Here is a 19,457-nt window from a genome sequence, read left to right on the forward strand (position 1 = left end):
AGTGCTTCACATTGTAAGAGTCTGATACACATACAGAACCGCAACTGTAATCTCAGCAAGCAACATGTTAGTGTTTTTCGCTGTGGTCTTATCGTTGTCACTTACGTCCGCATTTGCGGACCGAGTGCCGCGCAGTTGTGGCGCTTGTGAACCCAGTCTGTGCGACGCTCTCCCAGAGGTGGGCTGCAAGTCTGGCACGATTTTCGACTCCTGCGGTTGTTGTTCACTTTGCGCGGCTGGAGAGGGGGAGCCTTGCAGGGGGCGCGGAACCACAGCCAAGCGTTGCGCCTCTGGACTGGAGTGCGTTAAGAGCGACAAGAACAAGAAGACAAAGCTCGGAGTTTGCGCCTGCAAGACCAAATACGAAGTGTGTGGCTCCGATGGAGTGACCTATAAAACTGGCTGCGACTTGAAAGTTGCCAGCCTGAAAGCGGTGAGCGAGGAGAAGCCTGAAATAAAAGTCCTGAATAAAGGAAAATGCGCAACAGGTGAGAATGGGGGACACTTCTATTATAGTGGAAATTGAATTCTGTCTATTTGGAAACACTAATATTTTGTGTATTGCACTAAAATAATTCGGATCTCGCTCAAATACATTTTAGCCTGATAGCCAATAGTTCACCAAGGTGCCTAAATTATTACATTTTGGTGTGATGGTTCACTTTCATATTGACTCATGTTTCTCCTTCCTCAGTAATTTAGTTATAATAAACAACGTTAAGATTTCTTGCGGAGGCTAATTAACCATGAACTTACTGTAAATTATGGTAATGTATTAATCACTGCTGGTATCTCATCTATTGTCAATGTTTGCCTTGCATGAACTGATTCTAAATTATATTGATTTGACTATTGTCCAATGCACCATCAACTTACATTGTTATTGGACATCACTGCCACAATGCACTGATTTGTCTTGGGAGACATGAGTGCTCTCTAGTTACTGGATAGAAGAACTGGCTGAGAAATATGGAAAATCTGTGGCACTGTCCACGGGGTGTGGACAAGGTCTACCTCTATAACCCTTGCAAAATAACCAGAGTTAACTAAAGACGGCCACTGAATAAGCTGAAAGCCATTGTCTCCACTCTGGGGTGGCACCCTCCACGGCCCTGAACAGACATGTCTGAAATTCCACCCTCCAAGGGAGGGATTTTACATTTTGTAAAGGAGAATGGCCGTCAATCAAACAGCAGCGCCTCGCCTACATACACACAGACAGGCGCTGTTGGTTTACAGCAAAGCCCGTTGGCTTCAGTGTTTAGTTCAGTGAACCTTTGCATGATTAATTATAACTGCGTGCTGGTTTTGGATTAGGCAGGCGAAAGGGTTCGGGACGTGAATAGAAGAAAAAAAACGCTGCCTGGCAGAAAAAAAAGTCATACCACACGCGAAAAGCCCCAGACTAATTTGCCCATATCCAACAGGGCAAGGTCAGAGAGCAACTTTCGCTGCGCCCTTAAGGCTCGCAGAGAGGTCAAAGATAGCAATACATTAGGTTCAAGGCCACCATTCCTCTCTCCACTCCATGTTGTTCTTGTTTTCTCAGGGTCTATTAGCTAGGCCTATTTCAGGGGAGGATTTTGTTGACCATACTTAACTGGTAACAGTAAATTTCCCCTGAACTCAAAATAACAGGGGCCTCTACCTCCAATATATGAGACAGTGCTTATTTATTATAGTCGTGATCATATCCGTTCCTTGGGTTGGAGTATTGAGAAGACAACCCTATTCAATCTTCCATAGGCATGTGGCATCATTAATATTATCCTAAGGAGGCTTTCGCTTTGCAACCCCTGTCATTCAAAGCCTAGTCTTCACAACTAAAATAAGATTTCAGTAAAGCTACACTTCTGTCCCCACTTGTGCCCCACATGCAAAGTATTATGTGTGAAGTTATGTACAGTTGAAGTCGGAAGTTTACATACACTTTTATGTTGGAGTCATTAAAACTCGTTTTTCAACCACTCCACAAATGTCTTGTTTACAAACTATAGTTTTGGCAAGTCGGTTAGGACATCTACTTTGTGCGTGACACAAGTCATTTTTCCAACAATTGTTTACAGACAGATAATTTCACTGTATCACAATTCCAGTGAGTCAGAAGTTTAAAAACACTAAGATGACTGTGCTTTTAAACAGCTTGGAAAATTCCTGAAAATGTCATGGCTTTAGAAGCTTCCTATAGGCTAATTGACATCATTTGAGTCAATTGGAGGTGTACCTGTGGATGTATTTCAAGGCCTACCTTCAAACTCAGTGCCTCTTTGCTTGACATCATGGGAAAATCAAAAGAAATCACTCTGAAAAAAATTGTAAACCTCCACAAGTCTGGTTCATCTTTGGGAGCAATTTGCTAAACCCTGAAGGTACCACGTTCACCTGTACAAACAATAGTACACAAGTATAAACACCATGGGACCACGTAGCCGTCATACCGCTCAGGAAGGAGACAAGTTATGTCTCCTAGAGATGAACATACTTTGGTGCGAAAAGTGCAAATCAATCCCAAAACAACAGCAAAGGACCTTATGAAGATGCTGGAGGAAACAGGTACAAAAGTATCTATATCCATAGTAAAGCAAGTCCTATATTGACATAACCTGAAAGGCCGCTCGGCAAGGAAAAAGCCACTGCTCCAAAGCCGCCATAAAAAATCTAGACTAGTTTGCAAGTTTGCAACTGCACATGGGGACAAAGATCGTACTTTCTGGAGAAGGTATTGGAGTGGCCGTCACAAAGCCCTGACCTCAATCCCATGGAACATTTGTGGGCAGAACTGAAAAAGTGTGTGCGAGAAAGGAGTCCTACAAACCTGACTCAGTTACTCCAGTTCTGTCAGGAGGAATTCACCAAACTTATTGTGGGAAGCTTGTGGAAGGCTACCTGAAACATTTGACCCAAGTTAAACCATTTCAAAGGCAATGCTACCAAATTCTAATTGAGTATATGTAAACTTCTGACCCACTGGGAATGTGATGAAAGAAATAAAAGCTGAAAGAAATAATTCTCTCTACTATTATTCTGACATTTCACATTCTTAAAATAAAGTGATGATCCTAACTGACCTAAGACAGGGAATTTTTACTAGGATTATATGTCAGGAATTGTGAAAAACTGAGTTTAAATGTTTTTGGCTAAGGTGTATGTAAACTTCCGACTTCAACTGTAAATGCACACATTTTCTTGATCCATAAAAACAGAACATTTTGTTTGAGCCAAGCACATTAATAGAAGTTTTGTTTATCAGATTAAATAATATTAGTACATTTGTGCAAATCCACGTAAAACCTGTCCCAATGTTTGAAAGGCAATGACAGTAATGTTCAGTGTTCGTATTGAGAAACCAAACTGAGTTACTTTTTAACTTATTCTGACTGGCATGAGAAAACTAAAGGGAGAAAGTATGCTTAATATTTCACTAAATTCCTCACTAACAGAATTAATTCTAAACTCATTATGGTCCATGTTACATCAACTCCTTCACTAACCTAAAAAATAAATGGCACATTCATTCCTTTTCTGGATGGCTAAATGGACTGGAGATGCTATCTGTTCATTTATATAATACATTTATCACATATCAATCAGAACATCTCTCAGTTAGGATATTGTTGCTTTGACAATTTCCGACCTGTACCAGCTAGTCCCAGTGGATTTACAGCAGAGCTATCTCTGATTCCGCCCAAGTTAAAAGATAAGCATTACAGGTTGATTTGAAGGAGATGATAAATCCACTCAATCGTCTCACTTTTTTCTTCTCCTCCACAGCACCTGTCATTGTGACGGCCCCTGGTGAGGTCTACAATGTCACAGGCTCCCAGGTGTACCTGAGCTGCGAGGCCATTGGAATCCCCACCCCCGTGATCACCTGGAAGAAGGTACCAGAAGGTTCAATTGTGAGGTCTCTAGGACTTTTGAATCCACACTTTTCTCAGGTGTGGTACAATTATTATTATTTTTTAATCGCTCCATGCTTTGTGAAAAGTATTTCTATATGGGTGTCTTTTGTTTTAGAAACACTCCCATATGTAGTTTCGTATGATGGTCCAAAGAACTGTACATACGGTAGGTCGTTAATGTCTTTTCCTATGTCAAGTTATTCATATGTCCCCTTCCACTGATTGTTGATTTGGGCTCTGCATTTGAGGACACAATGGACGAAAGAGATGTGGAAAATAGAGGATATGAAGCATGCTATTGTTAACCACACACTGACACAATAGCACAGGACATGAGAGGTTTGAGGGGAAATCCTTAAAATATTATCTGATCTTTACAGCCAAGGCTTTACTCATACCCACGGTCAGCGGCTAACATTCTTAACATTCTTCATGAAAAAAAGTAAAGAAGCATGAAATTCCCATTGGTTTCACAGAGACTAAAAATACTAAAGTTAATGAGGATAATTCAGAATCATTCCTGGACAGACAAGGAAGTTAACCCACTGTTTGCTTACTCTCAAAATAGAGCAAGAGAACACTCTATATAGGATTTAATATGAAAACAGATATTTAATCAAGATGGGACAAAACAAAGAAAGAAAGAAAGAAAGAAAGAAAGAAAGAAAGAAAGAAAGAAAGAAAGAAAGAAAGAAAGAAAGAAAGAAAGAAAGAAAGAAAGAAAGAGAGAGAGAGAGAGAGAGAGAGATGTTGTAAGCATTGTTTTATTGAGTCGATTAGCCCAAACTACCACTCTCTCAGCTTAACAGAATGTTGCTTTGTTCGAACTCTACCCCAAAAATGCAACATGTAAAGTATTAGTCTCATGTTTTATAAAATGTCCCGTACATGTCCCATATGCACAAAAAGCTTATTTCTCTCAAATGTTGTGCACAAATTTGTATACAGCCCTGTTAGCAAGCATTTCTCCTTTGCCAAGATACTCCATCCACCTGACAGGTGCTCATTACACAGGTGCACCTTGTGCTGCGGACAATAAAAGGACTCTCTAAAATGTGCAGTTTTGTCACACAACACAATGCCACAGATGTCTCAAGTTTGGAGGGAGCGTGCAATTGACATGCTGACTGCAGGAATGTCCACCAGAGCTGTTGCCAGAAAATGTAATGTTAATTTCTCTACCATAAGCCACCTCCAACATCATTTTAGAGAATTTTGCAGTACGTCCAACTGGCCTCACAACTGCAGACCAAGGGTAACCACACCAGCCCAGGACCTCCATAATCTGGCTTCTTCACCTGCGGGATCTTCTGAGACCAGTCACCCGGACAGCTGATGAAACTGTGGGTTTGCACAAAATGTCAGAAACCATCCCAGGGAATCTCATCTGTGTGCTTGTGGTCCTCACCAAGGTCTTGACCTGACTGCTGCTCGGCATCGTAACCAACTTCAGTGGGCAAATGCTCACCTTTGATGGCCACTGGGATGTTGGAGAAGTGTGCTCTTCACGAACAATTCCCGGACGTGACAAGATCCTGAGACCCATTGTCGTGCCATTCATCCGCAAACATTACCTATAAATATAAAGGATATTTCATGCTGAAACCCTCATTAAAACACCAATGGTATTCACTAACTTGATGGTTCGTATTTAGGATCATGTTTTACAGCTATCACTGTATTTTTTTTACATTTTAAAATCTTATTTAATTATTTCAGATATTTTACATGTGATTAGGCCACACCGAGGGCCAGAGATAATTACAGACACCTGTGATAATCTGAAGTATCCAAAAGGGCCACTAGATGTCTTGTGATAGATTACATAAAATCCTTGAAAGACACCAAAATTCTGGTAGTTTACTGGTAAACTTCGACATTTTCAATTAATATACCCTCCCTTTCTAACTCTATATGTGTTACATCCATCTTTCCGTTTCAATACTTTCTTATGCCTCTCTGCTGTGTCTTTCTTATGTCCCACTGTTTTCCCAGATGAGCCTTTATTTTCTTTGCTTACATCATGTGTTTTTATAGCTGTAGATGTTGGTGTCTGAGCTTAGGTCATATAAAGAGAATGTGATCGTCGATTACATGAAATAACATTTGATCTAGCCAGTTGTCTCTTGTGCTGAAGCGTTGAATGTTTTCAGTCTCACAGCTGCACACACACATAGCATGCTTTTAATGGGTTGATTCGATTAGTTCGTTATTAAGTTAATGGTTGTTTTCCCAGGTCACCAGCGGAAAACAGAGAATGGAGCTGCTTCCAGGAGACAGAGACAACCTGGCCATTCAGACCCGTGGAGGACCTGAGAAACATGAGGTCACCGGCTGGGTCTTGGTGAGTCCAACCAGCCCCCCCCACACACACATTAACACACAGATACACACTACTTTTTGTCATGTTTGTATTTTATTTTTTAGGGGGTAGATCAGCTTTAACATTGCAGCTAGATTGTGGTTTCTATCAAGGTAATTGTCTGCATCATTTCCAATCCCCCATATATACTGTGTGTGTGTATATATATATTTTTTTTGTTGTTTATGTAACCCTGACACCCCTCCCCTAATTGGAGTAAACTAATGGAAAACAATACTTAGGCCTCCACTGCCAGCCAGCTTATCCATACTAAATACATTTCACGTACAGTATATTTTACATTAGTCCCAGCCTTCAGCTACCCTCAACCCCTCTCATAGTTTCTACAGATTGTAAATTAAAGATAAACACCTTTGCTAAGAGTATTATTATATTGATGAATTGAAATCACCCAGCAGTGCTATTTCCAAGTAAATGTTGCAATCTTTCAGCCATTTCTGAACCTGCGACCAAAAACAAGCTACATATGGGCAGTCCCAAAACAAGTGATCTAATGATTCTCTTCGCAGCAAAATCTACAAGAGCTGGGATGGTTGTATCCCCCATATATAACATTCTATTGGTTGCAAGAATTTTGTATAATAATTTAAATTGAAAAACTCTAGTTTATTCTGAATCCGGCGTCGTTTTGTATATCAGTTCAAAAACCATGTGCCATACATTGAAAATATCCTTCCAACTATTTTGCAACCTGTATGGCGCAGCTGTAAATGTTTTGGTCCTTAAATTACAATGGTAACCTTCATTTATCACAATTTTCTTCAGCCAATTTTGGTCTTTAATAAAGGGCCAACAGACAAGTTCCTTACCTTCTCCCCTTTACCCTTGCCTCCTCCATTTTTTTACGGTAATGCTGCAATCACTTGGTTGTAATTTTAGATAAAAAGGAAATGTCTGCTCTTTTTGTTAACTGCATGTGTGACATAACTCAACCAGTCATATTTATGATATAATTTACAAAGATCGTTGTGTTGAAAAAGGAATAATAATAATCTCTATATTTTAGTTTAACCATAATATTTGTTCTGACTTTCCTGGTGGATTAAACTGAAATTGCAACCAGCTGTCTATTGTTTGTTTTAAAAATAGTGATATTTTGGAGATTATTTCATTTTCCTATTGAATTTTGTCTGGATTGCGGTTCCAAATAAAGGGAAATATTTATTGCTCATATAATTTAAAAAAAACAAGACTTTGGGTGTATGCAGGGCCATAAGTATATAGGTAAACTGGGTTATCACTAAATAATTAACTTCTTATGGCTGCAGGGGCAGTATTGAGTAGCTTGGATGAAAAGGTGCCCAGAGTAAACTGCCTGCTCCTCAGTCCCAGTTGTTAATATATGCATATTAATATATGCATATTATAGAAAACACTCTGAAGTTTCTAAAACTGTTTGAATGATGTCTGTGAGTATGACAGAACTCATATGGCAGGCAAACACCTGAGAAGAAATCCAAACAGGAAGTGGGAAATCTGAGGTTGGTCGATTTTCAACTCAGCCCCTATTGAATACACAGTGGAGTATTGGTTATGTTGCACTTCCGTCTTTAGAAACTTGTTTGAGGATTCTACTGTGAAGTGGGGCCGATTGAGTCAGAGGTCTGCCAGCAGTCACGCGCTGGTCACGCGCATTTCACATGAGAAGTAGCTCGCGCTCCTTTGCTTTTCTGAAGACAAAGGAATTCTCCGGATGGAATATTATTGAAGTTTTATGTTAAAAACATCCTAAAGATTGATTCCAGACATCGTTTGACATGTTTCTACGGACAGTAACGGAACTTTTTTGACATTTCGTCTGCAACTGGTGAACGTGCTTAGTGACTTTGGATTTCTTTACCAAACGCACTAACAAAAGTAGCTATTTGGACATAAATGATGGACATTATCGAACAAATCAAAATTTAATGTGGAACTGGGATTCCTGGGAGTGCATTCTGGAAGATCATCAAAGGTAAGTGAATATTTATAATGTTATTTCTGATTTCTTTTGACTCCAACATGGTGGATATATCTATTTGTTTTCTGAGCACCGTTCTCAGATTGCATGGTTTGCTTTTTCCGTAAAGCTTTTTTGAAATCTGACACAGCGGTTGCATTAAGGAGAAGTTTATCTATATTTCCTTGTATTTTCATCAACATTTATAATGAGTATTTCTGTAAACTGATGTGGCTCTCTTCAATATCACTGGATGTTTTTGGAACTAGTGAATATAACGCACCAATGTATACTGAGATTTTTATATAAATATTAGAGGTCGACCGATTAAATGGACTGGCCGATTAATTAGGTTTCAAGTTTTCATAACAATCGGAAATCGGTAATTTTGGACGCCGATTTTTTTTGTTAAGTTTTTTTTTTTTTTACACCTTATTTAATCTTTATTTAACTAGGCAAGTCAGTTAAGAACACATTCTTATTTTCAATGACGGCCTAGGAACAGTGGGTTAACTGCCTTGTTCAGGGGCAGGATGACAGATTTTTACCTTGTCAGCTCAGGGATTCAATCTTGCAACCTTACAGTTAACTAGTCCAACGCTCTAATCACCCGCGTCACGAGCAGCCCGCCTGTTACGCGAATGCAGTAAGAAGCCAAGGTAAGTTGCTAGCTAGCATTCAACTTAATCAATCATAATCACTAGTTATAACTACACATGGTTGATGATATTACTAGTTTATCCTGCATTGCATATAATTGACGCAGTGCGCATTCGCGAAAAAGGACTGCAGTTGCTCCAACGTGTACCTAACCATAAGCATCAATGCCTTTCTTAAAATCAATACACAGAAGTATATATTTTTAAACCTGCATATTTAGCTAAAATAAATCCAGGTTAGCAGGCAATATGAACCAGGTGAAATTATGTCACTTCTCTTGCGTTCATTGCACGCAGAGTCAGGGTAAATGCAACAGTTTGGGCCGCCTGGCTCATTGCGAACTAATTTGCCAGAATTGTACGTAATTATGACATAACATTGAAGGTTGTGCAATGTAACAGGAATATTTCAACTGATGGATGCCACCCGTTAGATAAAATACGAAACGGTTCCGTATTTCACTGAAAGAATAAACGTCTTGTTTTCGAGATGACAGTTTCCGGATTTGACCACATTAATGACCTACGGCTCGTATTTCTGTGTGTTATTATATTATAATTAAGTCTACGATTTGATAGAGCAGTCTGACTGAGCGATGGTAGGCACCAGCAGGCTCATAAGCATTCATTCAAACAGCACTTTCGTGCATTTTGCCAGCAGCTCTGCTGTTTGACTTCAAGCCTATCAACTCCCGAGATTAGGCTGGTGTAACGATGTGATGTGAAATGGCTAGCTAGTTAGCGGGGTGCGCACTAATAGCGTTTCAAACGTCACTCGCTCTGAGACTTGGAGTAGTTGTTCCCCTTGCTCTGCATGGGTAACGCTGCTTCGAGTGTGGCTGTTGACATTGTGTTCCTGGTTCGAGCCCAGGTAGGAGCGAGGAGAGGTAAGGAAGCTATACTGTTACACTGGCAATACTAAAGTTCCTATAATAACATCCAATAGTCAAAGGTATATGAAATACAAATGGTATAGAGAGAAATAGTCCTATAATTCCTATAATAACTACAACCTAAAACTTCTTACCTGGGAATATTGAAGACTCGTGTTAAAAGGAACCACCAGCTTTCATATGTTCTCATGTTCTGAGCAAGGAACTTAAACGTTTTCTTACATGGCACATATTGCACTTTTCCTTTCTTCTCCAACACTTTGTTTTTGCATTATTTAAACCAAATTGAACATGTTTCATTATTTATTTGAGGCTAAATTGATTTTATTGATGTATTATATTAAGTAAAAATAAGTGTTCATTCAGTATTGTTGTAATTGTCATTATTACAAATACATTTTAAAAATCGTCCGGTTAATCGGTATCGGCTTTTTTTTGTCCTCCAATAATCGGTATCGGCATTGAAAAATCATAATCGGTCGACCTCTAATAAATATGCACTTTATCAAACAAAACATACATGTATTTTGTAACATGAAGTCCTATGAGTGTCATCTGATGAAGATCATCAAAGGTTAGTGATTCATTTTATCTCTATTTGTGCTTTTTGTGACTCCTGTCTTTGGCTGGAAAAATGGCTGAATTTTTCTGTGACTTGGCGGTGACCTAACATAATCGTGTGATGCTTTCGCTTTAAAACCTATTTGAAATCGGACACTTTGGTGGGGTTAACAACAAGATTACCTTTAAAATGGTATAGAATACGTCTATGTTTGAGGAATTGTAATTATGAGATTTCTGTTGTTTGAATTTGGCGCTCTGCACTTTCACTGGCCGTTGTCATATCAATCCCATTAACGGGATTGCAGCCCTAAGAAGTTTTAATCAAGGTGATCTTTCCAGAAATAGACTGTTCTAACTGTTCCTGGATGGTTGGGAGAAGTTGCTCTCGGAGGATGTGTTGGTACCACTCTTTATTCATGGCTGTGTTCTTAGGCAAAATTGTGAGTGAGCCCACACATGAATGGTCTCAGGATGCTTTACTGTTGGCATGACACAGGACTGATGGTAGCGCTCACCTTGTCTTCTCCAGACAAGCTTTTTTCCGGATGCCCCAAACAATCGGAAAGGGGATTCATCCGAGAAAAGGACTTTACCCCAGTTCTCAGCAGTCCAATCCCTGCACCTGATGTTTTTCCTGGAGAGAAGTGGCTTCTTTGCTGCCCTTTTTGACACAAGGCCATCGTCCAAAAGTCTTTGCCTCACTGTGCGTGCAGATGCACTCACACCTGCCTGCTGCCATTCCAGAGCAAGCTCTGTACTGGTGGTGCCCCGATCCCGCAGCTGAATCAACTTTAGGAGACTGTCCTGGCGCTTGCTGGACTTTCTTGGGCGCCCTGAAGCCTTCTTCATAACAATTGAACCGCTCTCCTTGAAGTTCTTGATGATCCGATAAATGGCAGCAATATCCTTGCCTGTGAAGCCCTTTTTTTGTGCAAAGCAAAGATGACAGCACGTGTTTCCTTGCAGGTAACCATTGTTGACAGAGGAAGAACAATGAGCACCACCCTCCTTTTGAAGCTTCCAGTCTGTTATTCAAACTCAATCAGCATGACCGAGTGATCTCCAGCCTTGTCCTCGTCAACACTAACACCGGTGTTAACGAGAGAATCACTGACATGTCAGCTGGTCCTTTTGTGGCAGGGCTGAAATGCAGTGGAAATGTTTTTGAGGATTCAGTTAATTTGCATGGCAAAGAGGGACTTTGCAATTCATCTGATAACTCTTCATAACATTCTGGAGTATATGCAAATTGCCATCATACAAACTGAGGCAGCAGACTTTGTGAAAATTAATATTTGTGTCATTCTCAAAACTTTTGGCCACGACTGTAGTTCATTTAATCTGATTGTCATAAGGCCCTGTCCACAGAAAATACATTTGGATGATTTTCATAAAATTTTGGGTGTTTTATTTAACTCTTGTACACTTGTGGTGTTCCCGGTCAAAAATGACCAGTCATTAGAAATTAATGGGTGAGACTACAACTAGTGTATAAAATTTAGTTAAGCCACATGCCTATTCATCAGATGGACACACTTCCTCTCCCACAAACGCATGTGTGTTTGAGCACACACACACCTCACTCCCCTACTTGGCAACACCCACGGGAACATTTCCCCAATATAATTGGGGAATATAATCACACCTGTTGGCATTCTCACAAACAATTGCAACATTGTTTCAATAATATATAGAACTTTCCTCGCAGCTCTGGTATATAAAGCTTTTTTGAGGCCTTGCTCACAATTCATTCTATTGCAGCACAATGACCATAATGATATACTGTATGTGAGGCTCTTAATCATGAGGAGGAGAGAGGCCAGGAAACTGACAGGGACGATGCATTAGAGGAGGAAGTGTCAGAAGTTGAAGACAACACAGAATATGATCCAGACCAAGAGACAACCGATGTGGAACCATCCAGTGATGAGGAAGAGGGCCCTCCTGAGGTTGTTGTTACATTCCTGTCAAAAAATGGGAATTTGTCCTTATCTTCATCCCCAACTGAGAGGAGAGGTCGGCTGTCGACTGAAAATGTTATCGGATACGAGATACACCAGGTTGATGACATAAAATCCTGCCACTATTTAAAAATGTGCAATGTTTTCAAAACAAATGTCCTTTTCAACTTTGACACAAAGCAGTCTGTGATCAATAGCACAATATGTTTAATCTGAGTATTTGTTATAGTAAAAGTAATCCATACATTATGCTTTTTTTACTCAAAAATTAGTTGTATGAGCTCAGGGCAATGAGGCCTACAGGCCATAAATAGCAAATAGAAGTTCAAAACTTGTAATGTCCACAAGAACTGAAGTTGATAAAAATATAATATATGGATTATTATGGATTTATAATCAGCTAATTTTGGACCGGGAAAACATAATTAATTAACATGAAACAAACAAAACAGGAGGGTTAAAAGACAACAGGAAATGTCAGCGTACAGTGACACGTTTATTTTTAAGCCCTGGATTTCTAGCCCATTGATATTAGTGTTGGATCTGATTTTAATAGCTAACATTTCAATGGCCATAATAAATAGATATGCCGATAGTGGACAACCTTGTTTTACTCCTCTTGACAATTTTATACTTTTTGAGAAGTAGCATTATTTACCATTTTACACCTGGGGTTAGTAAACATAACTTTAAGCCATTGTATAAGAGATTCTCCAAAATTAAAATAGTCCAGGCATTTATATATACATTTCAGTCGTACTTTATCAAAGGCCTTTTCAAGTTCAGCTATGAATACCAAGCCTGGTTTCCCAGATTTTTCATAGTGTTCTATACTCTTTCTAGTATATGTCTTATATTATCACCAATGTATCATCCATGTAAAAAACCTGTCTGATTAGGATGAATAATATCTGACAAAATACAGTTGAAATTCTATGCATTTTGCTAAGATTTTGGCATCACAACACTGCAGTGTAAGGGGTCTCCAGTTTTTTAGATGGACTAGATCTTTGTATTTACCACCTAGGTCCTGTTTCAGTAATAGTGAAATCAAACCTCGACTTGAAACACTGTTAGTACAAAGGATTTAAGCTATCATACAGACTTGTGGGTCGTCCCACAGAAACAAATCAGTCAAATACCTCAAGGTAGAAATTAAGCATAGGATGGAAGAGTTATGTATTAGATACCTGACATTCTATTACTTTATTTATGAATAATATTACTTGAGGCACATTCCAAAGTTATCCATGAACTTGTTACCCAATGACTTGTTCTGTTCAGATCCTCTACATAACAGAGAGTTTAATACACATGCAACTCCTTCCTCCATGTCTGAGTAAATGAACAGAACATTGGTGGGCCCTGTTCAGTGGTTAGATCTATCTACCCATCCCTCCCTGTTTCTCTCGCAGTATTCTGCTCCCCTGCTGTCAAACATCACATTCATTCAATTTCTTCATAGAATTTCTACTCATTGGCCATCTTCCATGATATGTTTGTACCTGTGAGAAGTATCTAAAGACCTACACAGGTGGAAGCCGGCACTGGGCAGCAGTCAGACAGCCGTAAAACAATCCAGAACGCTTCTTTCCAATTGAAATGGCACCCTTGCTCTGTCGAAATGAACCAAGCTTGGCTGGGAGGAAGAGTTGAGGCTGTGTTTGTGTTGCCTTGCGTGTTCTGATAAAATCAGATAAGGCGATAACCGCCGCCACCATGCTTTTCAGATCTCGCCGCTCACCAAGGAAGAGGCGGGCTCGTATGAGTGCCACGCTGTCAACGCCAAGGGAGAGGCCTCAGCGGTGGGCACCATTCATGTGGTGGAGTCCATCGACGACATCCCTGTCAAGAAAGGTACCCAGCACATCCTTTTCTATTTCACTGCTATTTCTACTCTGTTTCATGTTAAATCTATAGACCCACACAATATGGCAAAGGGGGATATTTACCACATACAAAGGGCAAATGTAGGTATTCAAAGGGAAAATCAAAGGGTGTGTATGTACAGTATGTGTGACTTGTTTGGAATTCAAGCCCGCTAGCCCGTGGTTCCCATTCTGTCCTGACATGTTTAGGAGTGCATACTTAGCTTGATCCACATCACCTGGCTGCTCTCTTGACAGGGCTTGATGGTTGCCTTCGACAAGGCAGCTTGTGTTACTGGGTGTGTAACTTTGTGCGAGCGTTGACAGATGCACTCACTGCACTGCCTATACATCTGCGCTCCAGGGGAAAGAACTTGGATGTTTGGTGATCTGTGATAATGGACACTATTCAAAACAAGGGACGCTCTCCGTCCTGCAAGATCTAAGCACTTCTTCATTACCAGTTATCTAAAAAAGGAATCAGGGCTAGATATGGGATACAAATCTGATGGAAACAGATCAGTATTCAGGTCTCCCCCAGATTCACATATAACACATAGGTCTCCGCTATCATTGGTCATAAATAGGACCAGTTAAGGAAGATTACCCTAGAAATCCACTTACCCAATGTGTCATTGTGCTCTTGCCTGTGTGTCTCTCTTCCAGTGGCCAAGGATGATGAGCTGTAGAGCCTCAGTGGCGACTCCTGGCAGGATCAGGAGAGGGAGAAGCCCCTACCATCCCACCAGTAGACCTGTACAGAAAGAGGACCAACAGCCACCATTCGCATCCCAGAGATCCATCAGATTTATATTTGAGAACGTTGCCATTTGTTAAATATGTGTTAAATATTTTAGTCATTTAGCAGACACTCTTATCCAGAGCAACTTTCAGTGGTGAGCGCAATCCGAATCAAACCCACAACCCTAGAATTACAAGCACCATGCTCTATCAACTGAGCCACACAGGACTTGTAACAAGTCAGTTTTCAGTGATATTCAGTACACTGTATTGTAGACAGTCATCCACAAGAGTCATTTAGACCTCTCACACACATTTCTTGTCACTGACATCACACACAAGTTAATTCATCAATAAGTACACAGTGTACAAAACATTAGGAACACCTTTCTAATGTTGAGTTGTATCCCTTTTTGCCCTCAGAACAGATTCAATTTGTTGGGTCATGACCTCTGAGGTGTCAAAAGCCTTCCACAAGGATGCTGGCCCACATTGACTCCAATGCTTCTCACAGTTGTGTCAAACTTGCTGGGTGTCCTTTGGGTGGTGGACCATTCTTGATACACACGGGAAACTGTTGAGCGTGACAAACCCAGCGGCATTGCTGTTCTTGATGCCCTCAAACTAGTGCGCCTGGCACCTACGACCCCACCCTGTTCAAAGGCACTTAAATCTTTTGTCTTGCCCATTCACCTTCTGAATGGCACACTTACACAATCCATGTCTCAAGGCTTAAAAATCCTTCTTTAACCAGTCTCCTCCCCTTCATTAACACTGATTGACATGGATTTAATAAGTGATCATAGCTCTCACCTGGTCAGTCTGTCATGGAACAAGCAGGTGTTCCTAATGTTTTGTACACTGTGTATGTGCACACACACTAATTGCATGTGCATGCTTCACTCTTACTATTCCATCTTTTTTTGACATAGTTTACTGTTTTTGTGAATTATTCCATTTAATTCTAGCAAAAATAATTCATTGCAAGACCATCACTAGTTGGCCAATCAGGATCAGATTACCGAACGGGTGCGTGCCCCCTGACCTATTGTTTTTCTATTAGCATATGATAGCAAAATGTGTAGAATTGCATGAAATTAGCTTTAAAAATGCCACATTTTCTCTCAGCCTCATGGCAAAATGTGAATAAAAGCATGAGACAAGCTATAAAACAGCTAAATAATCCCTTCCCCATGGCAAAAAGTGTATAATTGCAGGAACTTAGCTTTAAAACTGCAACATGTTCTGTTAGCTTCATGACAAAATGTGCAAGAAGTTGTTGAAATGCAGGAAGTTAACGGACTACCCCAAAAAAATGGAGGCCGGTTCCCAGGGGCCACAAATGCGGTAGTTTGCCCGTGGGCAAGGCAGAAACAGACACCCAGGCATAAAACAATTACCCTTACTAAAATTGTCATGTTAAAAAACCCATGAATTTGAATAAATCTTACATTTGAAATTATATATATTTTTATTTCTAATGTACCAAGGTTATTTTTTGGACCCCCTGAAAAGTCCACAAATCATTCTTTCCCTTGACAAGCCATAAAGACATGCCTTTGCAAAAGCCATTGTGTGGAGTGAGTGATCAGGAATTAGAGGAAGGAAAACCAAACTCAGAACACTTTTGCATTCATATAATCCCAGTACTCGCATACTACGGGTTTAGCTACCAATCCAAACAGTGGCAGATGTCTGGGGATGTACTGTAGGGCATATTGAGTAACTGACAAGTATGAAATGGTGTAGAAAAAGGAGGATTTATGATGGAATGTAGAGATCCACTTTCGGTGCTAAAAGTCTGCAACTCCAATGAAGAGGCCAGCGGACATTGCTTTTACCAAATGTTTCTAGTTTCCCCCAGACTTAAGCTGTATGTATGAATTTGCTGTATTCACGTTGGTGTATGGTTTACTAACACTAGATGTTATTACTGTGTGACAGGTGCTGTACATCACTAATAAATACAAAAATTGATTTGGTTATTTTTTGTGGTTATTTCGATATTACATGATCAAGAGTTATGCACAGAGCTTTTTAAAGTGTGACAGAAATATAACATCTGAGTTTTTCAAATCCAGATCAAGCTAGCTACAAAACACAGAATTAAAAAAATACAGTGTGACAGCACAATAAACATTTATTCTAGTTTTCCAAAAATAACAGACGATCTTCTTTTCCAAAACTGTGATATCACAACAAAAATACTTTTGCAGACAAAAACACAAGCCTGACCATTAGCATTAAAACAGTCTCCTGATTCTCCAGCTCCCCCACTGTAGAGATAAGTGATGTCCTCGACATTCCTTCCAAACAGAATTTGAATTTCCGTCGACTCGAAAAGGGGCTCGGTAGTGGTCCTAACTGGTCATCATACGAGGGGCGATACTCATGGACATGAGCTCCTGGAAGAGCAGCTTGCAGGCGTACGGCATTCTGACCAAGGAGATCTGAAAAGGTTACATTGTACATTATCTTAATCAATAAATCTTCAGAAACAAAACTAAGGCTATAGAGGCCCAGAGTCAAGATTTTTTTGATAGGCTAGTCATTTTTGAACACTAATCTATAGGACACATTTCACTATACTGTATTGTAGTTAGAATCAGAATTGACATAGTTACTGTAATAAAAAGGTAGTAACAACAAATTAATAGGCCGACCTAAGCATAAACCATGTTAAATAAATGTGAAATTAAATAAACAAATAAAATAAAAACAGGGATAACAGGTGGTGGTGGTGGTGTTGACACGTACCTGTGTTTTGTTGCGACAGCCCCTGCACTCGTAGGTGTGCGTGCGGGTGTTGGCGATGGCCATGAGGCCACATAGGTTGCAGACGTGGACCTGGTAGGGGTCGGACGCCTCGAACAGCCTCTCGCGCAGGAACTGAGCCGCGCCGTGGGCAATCTGACAATCACGCTCCATCTCCCCAAAACGAAGACCTCCATCACTGGGTGGACAGATGACAGCATGGTTAGTAAAGTGGGCCAAAATCAGGGCCTGTATTAACAAAGCATCTGATCGAGGATCTAGTGCTTTTATTAGAATCTAAAAAGACAGAACTGATCATAGATCAGCTCCTACTTAAAAAGTCGCTTTATGAATACGAGCTCAGAAATGCATACCCAGTGCACTCACATAGTACCGTAAAAGGGGAAAAAGTCAGACGTTAAATAATTATTAGTGTTCTTACCGTGATCTGCCCTCCATGGGCTGTCTGTTGAGGATCTGGACTGGGCCTCGGGCCCGAGAGTGGATCTTATCGTCCACCATGTGCTTCAGGCGCTGGTAGTATGTGGGCCCGAGGAAGATCTGAGAGGTAATCTTACGGCCGGTGAAGCCGTTGTACAACACCTAGAAGGGAAAGATGAAGCCAGTCAATTGGAATCTCTCGACAGACTAGTGTCAAGTAGCTACTATAGAAAAGTAGGATGTGAATGGTAAAGGAGGCTGACGTCCTGACCTCGTTGCCCCTCAGGTGATATCCGTATTCAGACAGCAGGTTGGAGACTTTCTGCACATTGACCGCATCGTTGAAAGGCGTGGCGTCACCAATCTCCCCTTTGTTGGCTGAAACCTACAAGGTGAAAGGAGGACAGGAAGGTGGAAATGTTGCTACAAGATAACTGCCATCCGCAACACTTGATTTACATAACGCCTAAAAAAAATTTAATGCTCTGCTTGATTTTTTTTATTTAACAAATTCTCGCTGAACTTTGTCATCTGTAAAAGATCTAATCTAGACGACAGACAATCCTATTGGTTTTACTTATGATCACTTTACGGTCACATTAAGAGGTCTAGTAAAAAGGGAGTAAAAGTTGAAGTGGGTGGAGGAGTCAGACAGGCGACAGTACCTTGCCCTGCAGGCACTCAATCAAATGGCCGACTGTCATACGAGAGGGGATGGCGTGGGGGTTGATGATGATGTCTGGGGTAATTCCCTCGCAAGTGAAGGGCATGTCCTGCGGAAAGCATCGGAAACAATGGACTTCACAAAGACTTCTGCACGTGGGTTCCAATTTTCGGAACCAGTTCATCTAAGGGATATCCTCTGACAGGAACGTGGCACATTCTTCCATGTTATATTTCAAATCAGTTTTATAGTACATACTCCTTCTGGGATGTTGCTTAGCATTTCCTGTGAAGAGACCTTTGTTTTGTATTTACGTTCAGTCTAAACACAATACGTCTCTAGACAATTGACCAGACAGCCTGGCTCAATGACACACTGTGTAGTCTAGTGAGGAGTCGGTAGACGAGGCATGAGGAACATGTCTAATACTTCACCTCCTGTCTGTACTGAATACCACAGGTACCCTTCTGCCCGTGTCGACTGGCAAACTTGTCACCGATCTGGGGGATACGAACAGAGCGAACCTGGCAAGAAAAAAATAAATGTAGTCAAGTTAAATCCTGCCACAAGTAGACAGATGAGTGGCATGTGTAAGGAGGCCTCATAACCTTCAAATCTAACTTTATTTGTCACATACAGCAGATGTTATTTGCAGGTGTAGCAAAACGCTGGGTGTTTCTAGCTGTGA

The 19,457-nt window shown here is 40.5% G+C and overlaps 2 protein-coding genes across 3 annotated transcripts in view; one reads left to right on the plus strand and one right to left on the minus strand.

Moving 5' to 3' along the window:
- On the plus strand, positions 1-16,887 carry igfbp7 (insulin-like growth factor binding protein 7). Of its 2 annotated transcripts, none has more exons than XM_020502481.2 (5): positions 1-488; positions 3,772-3,938; positions 6,139-6,246; positions 14,032-14,158; positions 14,836-16,887. In XM_020502481.2, exons 1-5 carry the CDS (start codon positions 65-67, stop codon positions 14,856-14,858), a joined length of 849 nt encoding a protein of 282 aa, XP_020358070.1. In that variant the 5' UTR covers positions 1-64; the 3' UTR covers positions 14,859-16,887. The 2 variants fall into 2 exon arrangements, with proteins under 2 accessions (XP_020358070.1, XP_020358071.1); XM_020502482.2 differs by having other exon boundaries at positions 3,772-3,881.
- LOC109905218 (DNA-directed RNA polymerase II subunit RPB2) overlaps positions 16,652-19,457 on the minus strand; it is a 16,037-nt gene continuing 13,231 nt past the window's right edge. Inside the window, exons 19-24 of the mRNA XM_020502480.2 lie at positions 19,204-19,293; positions 18,771-18,878; positions 18,377-18,490; positions 18,107-18,267; positions 17,668-17,863; positions 16,652-17,360 (exon numbers count right to left, since the gene is read on the minus strand). Coding sequence (XP_020358069.1) covers positions 17,271-17,360; positions 17,668-17,863; positions 18,107-18,267; positions 18,377-18,490; positions 18,771-18,878; positions 19,204-19,293 — 759 coding nt within the window. The 3' untranslated portion in view covers positions 16,652-17,270. The remainder of the gene's footprint in view (positions 17,361-17,667; positions 17,864-18,106; positions 18,268-18,376; positions 18,491-18,770; positions 18,879-19,203; positions 19,294-19,457) is intronic.

The sequence above is a fragment of the Oncorhynchus kisutch genome, linkage group LG15 (genome assembly GCF_002021735.2).
Source record: "Oncorhynchus kisutch isolate 150728-3 linkage group LG15, Okis_V2, whole genome shotgun sequence".
NCBI classification, from domain to species: domain Eukaryota; kingdom Metazoa; phylum Chordata; class Actinopteri; order Salmoniformes; family Salmonidae; genus Oncorhynchus; species Oncorhynchus kisutch.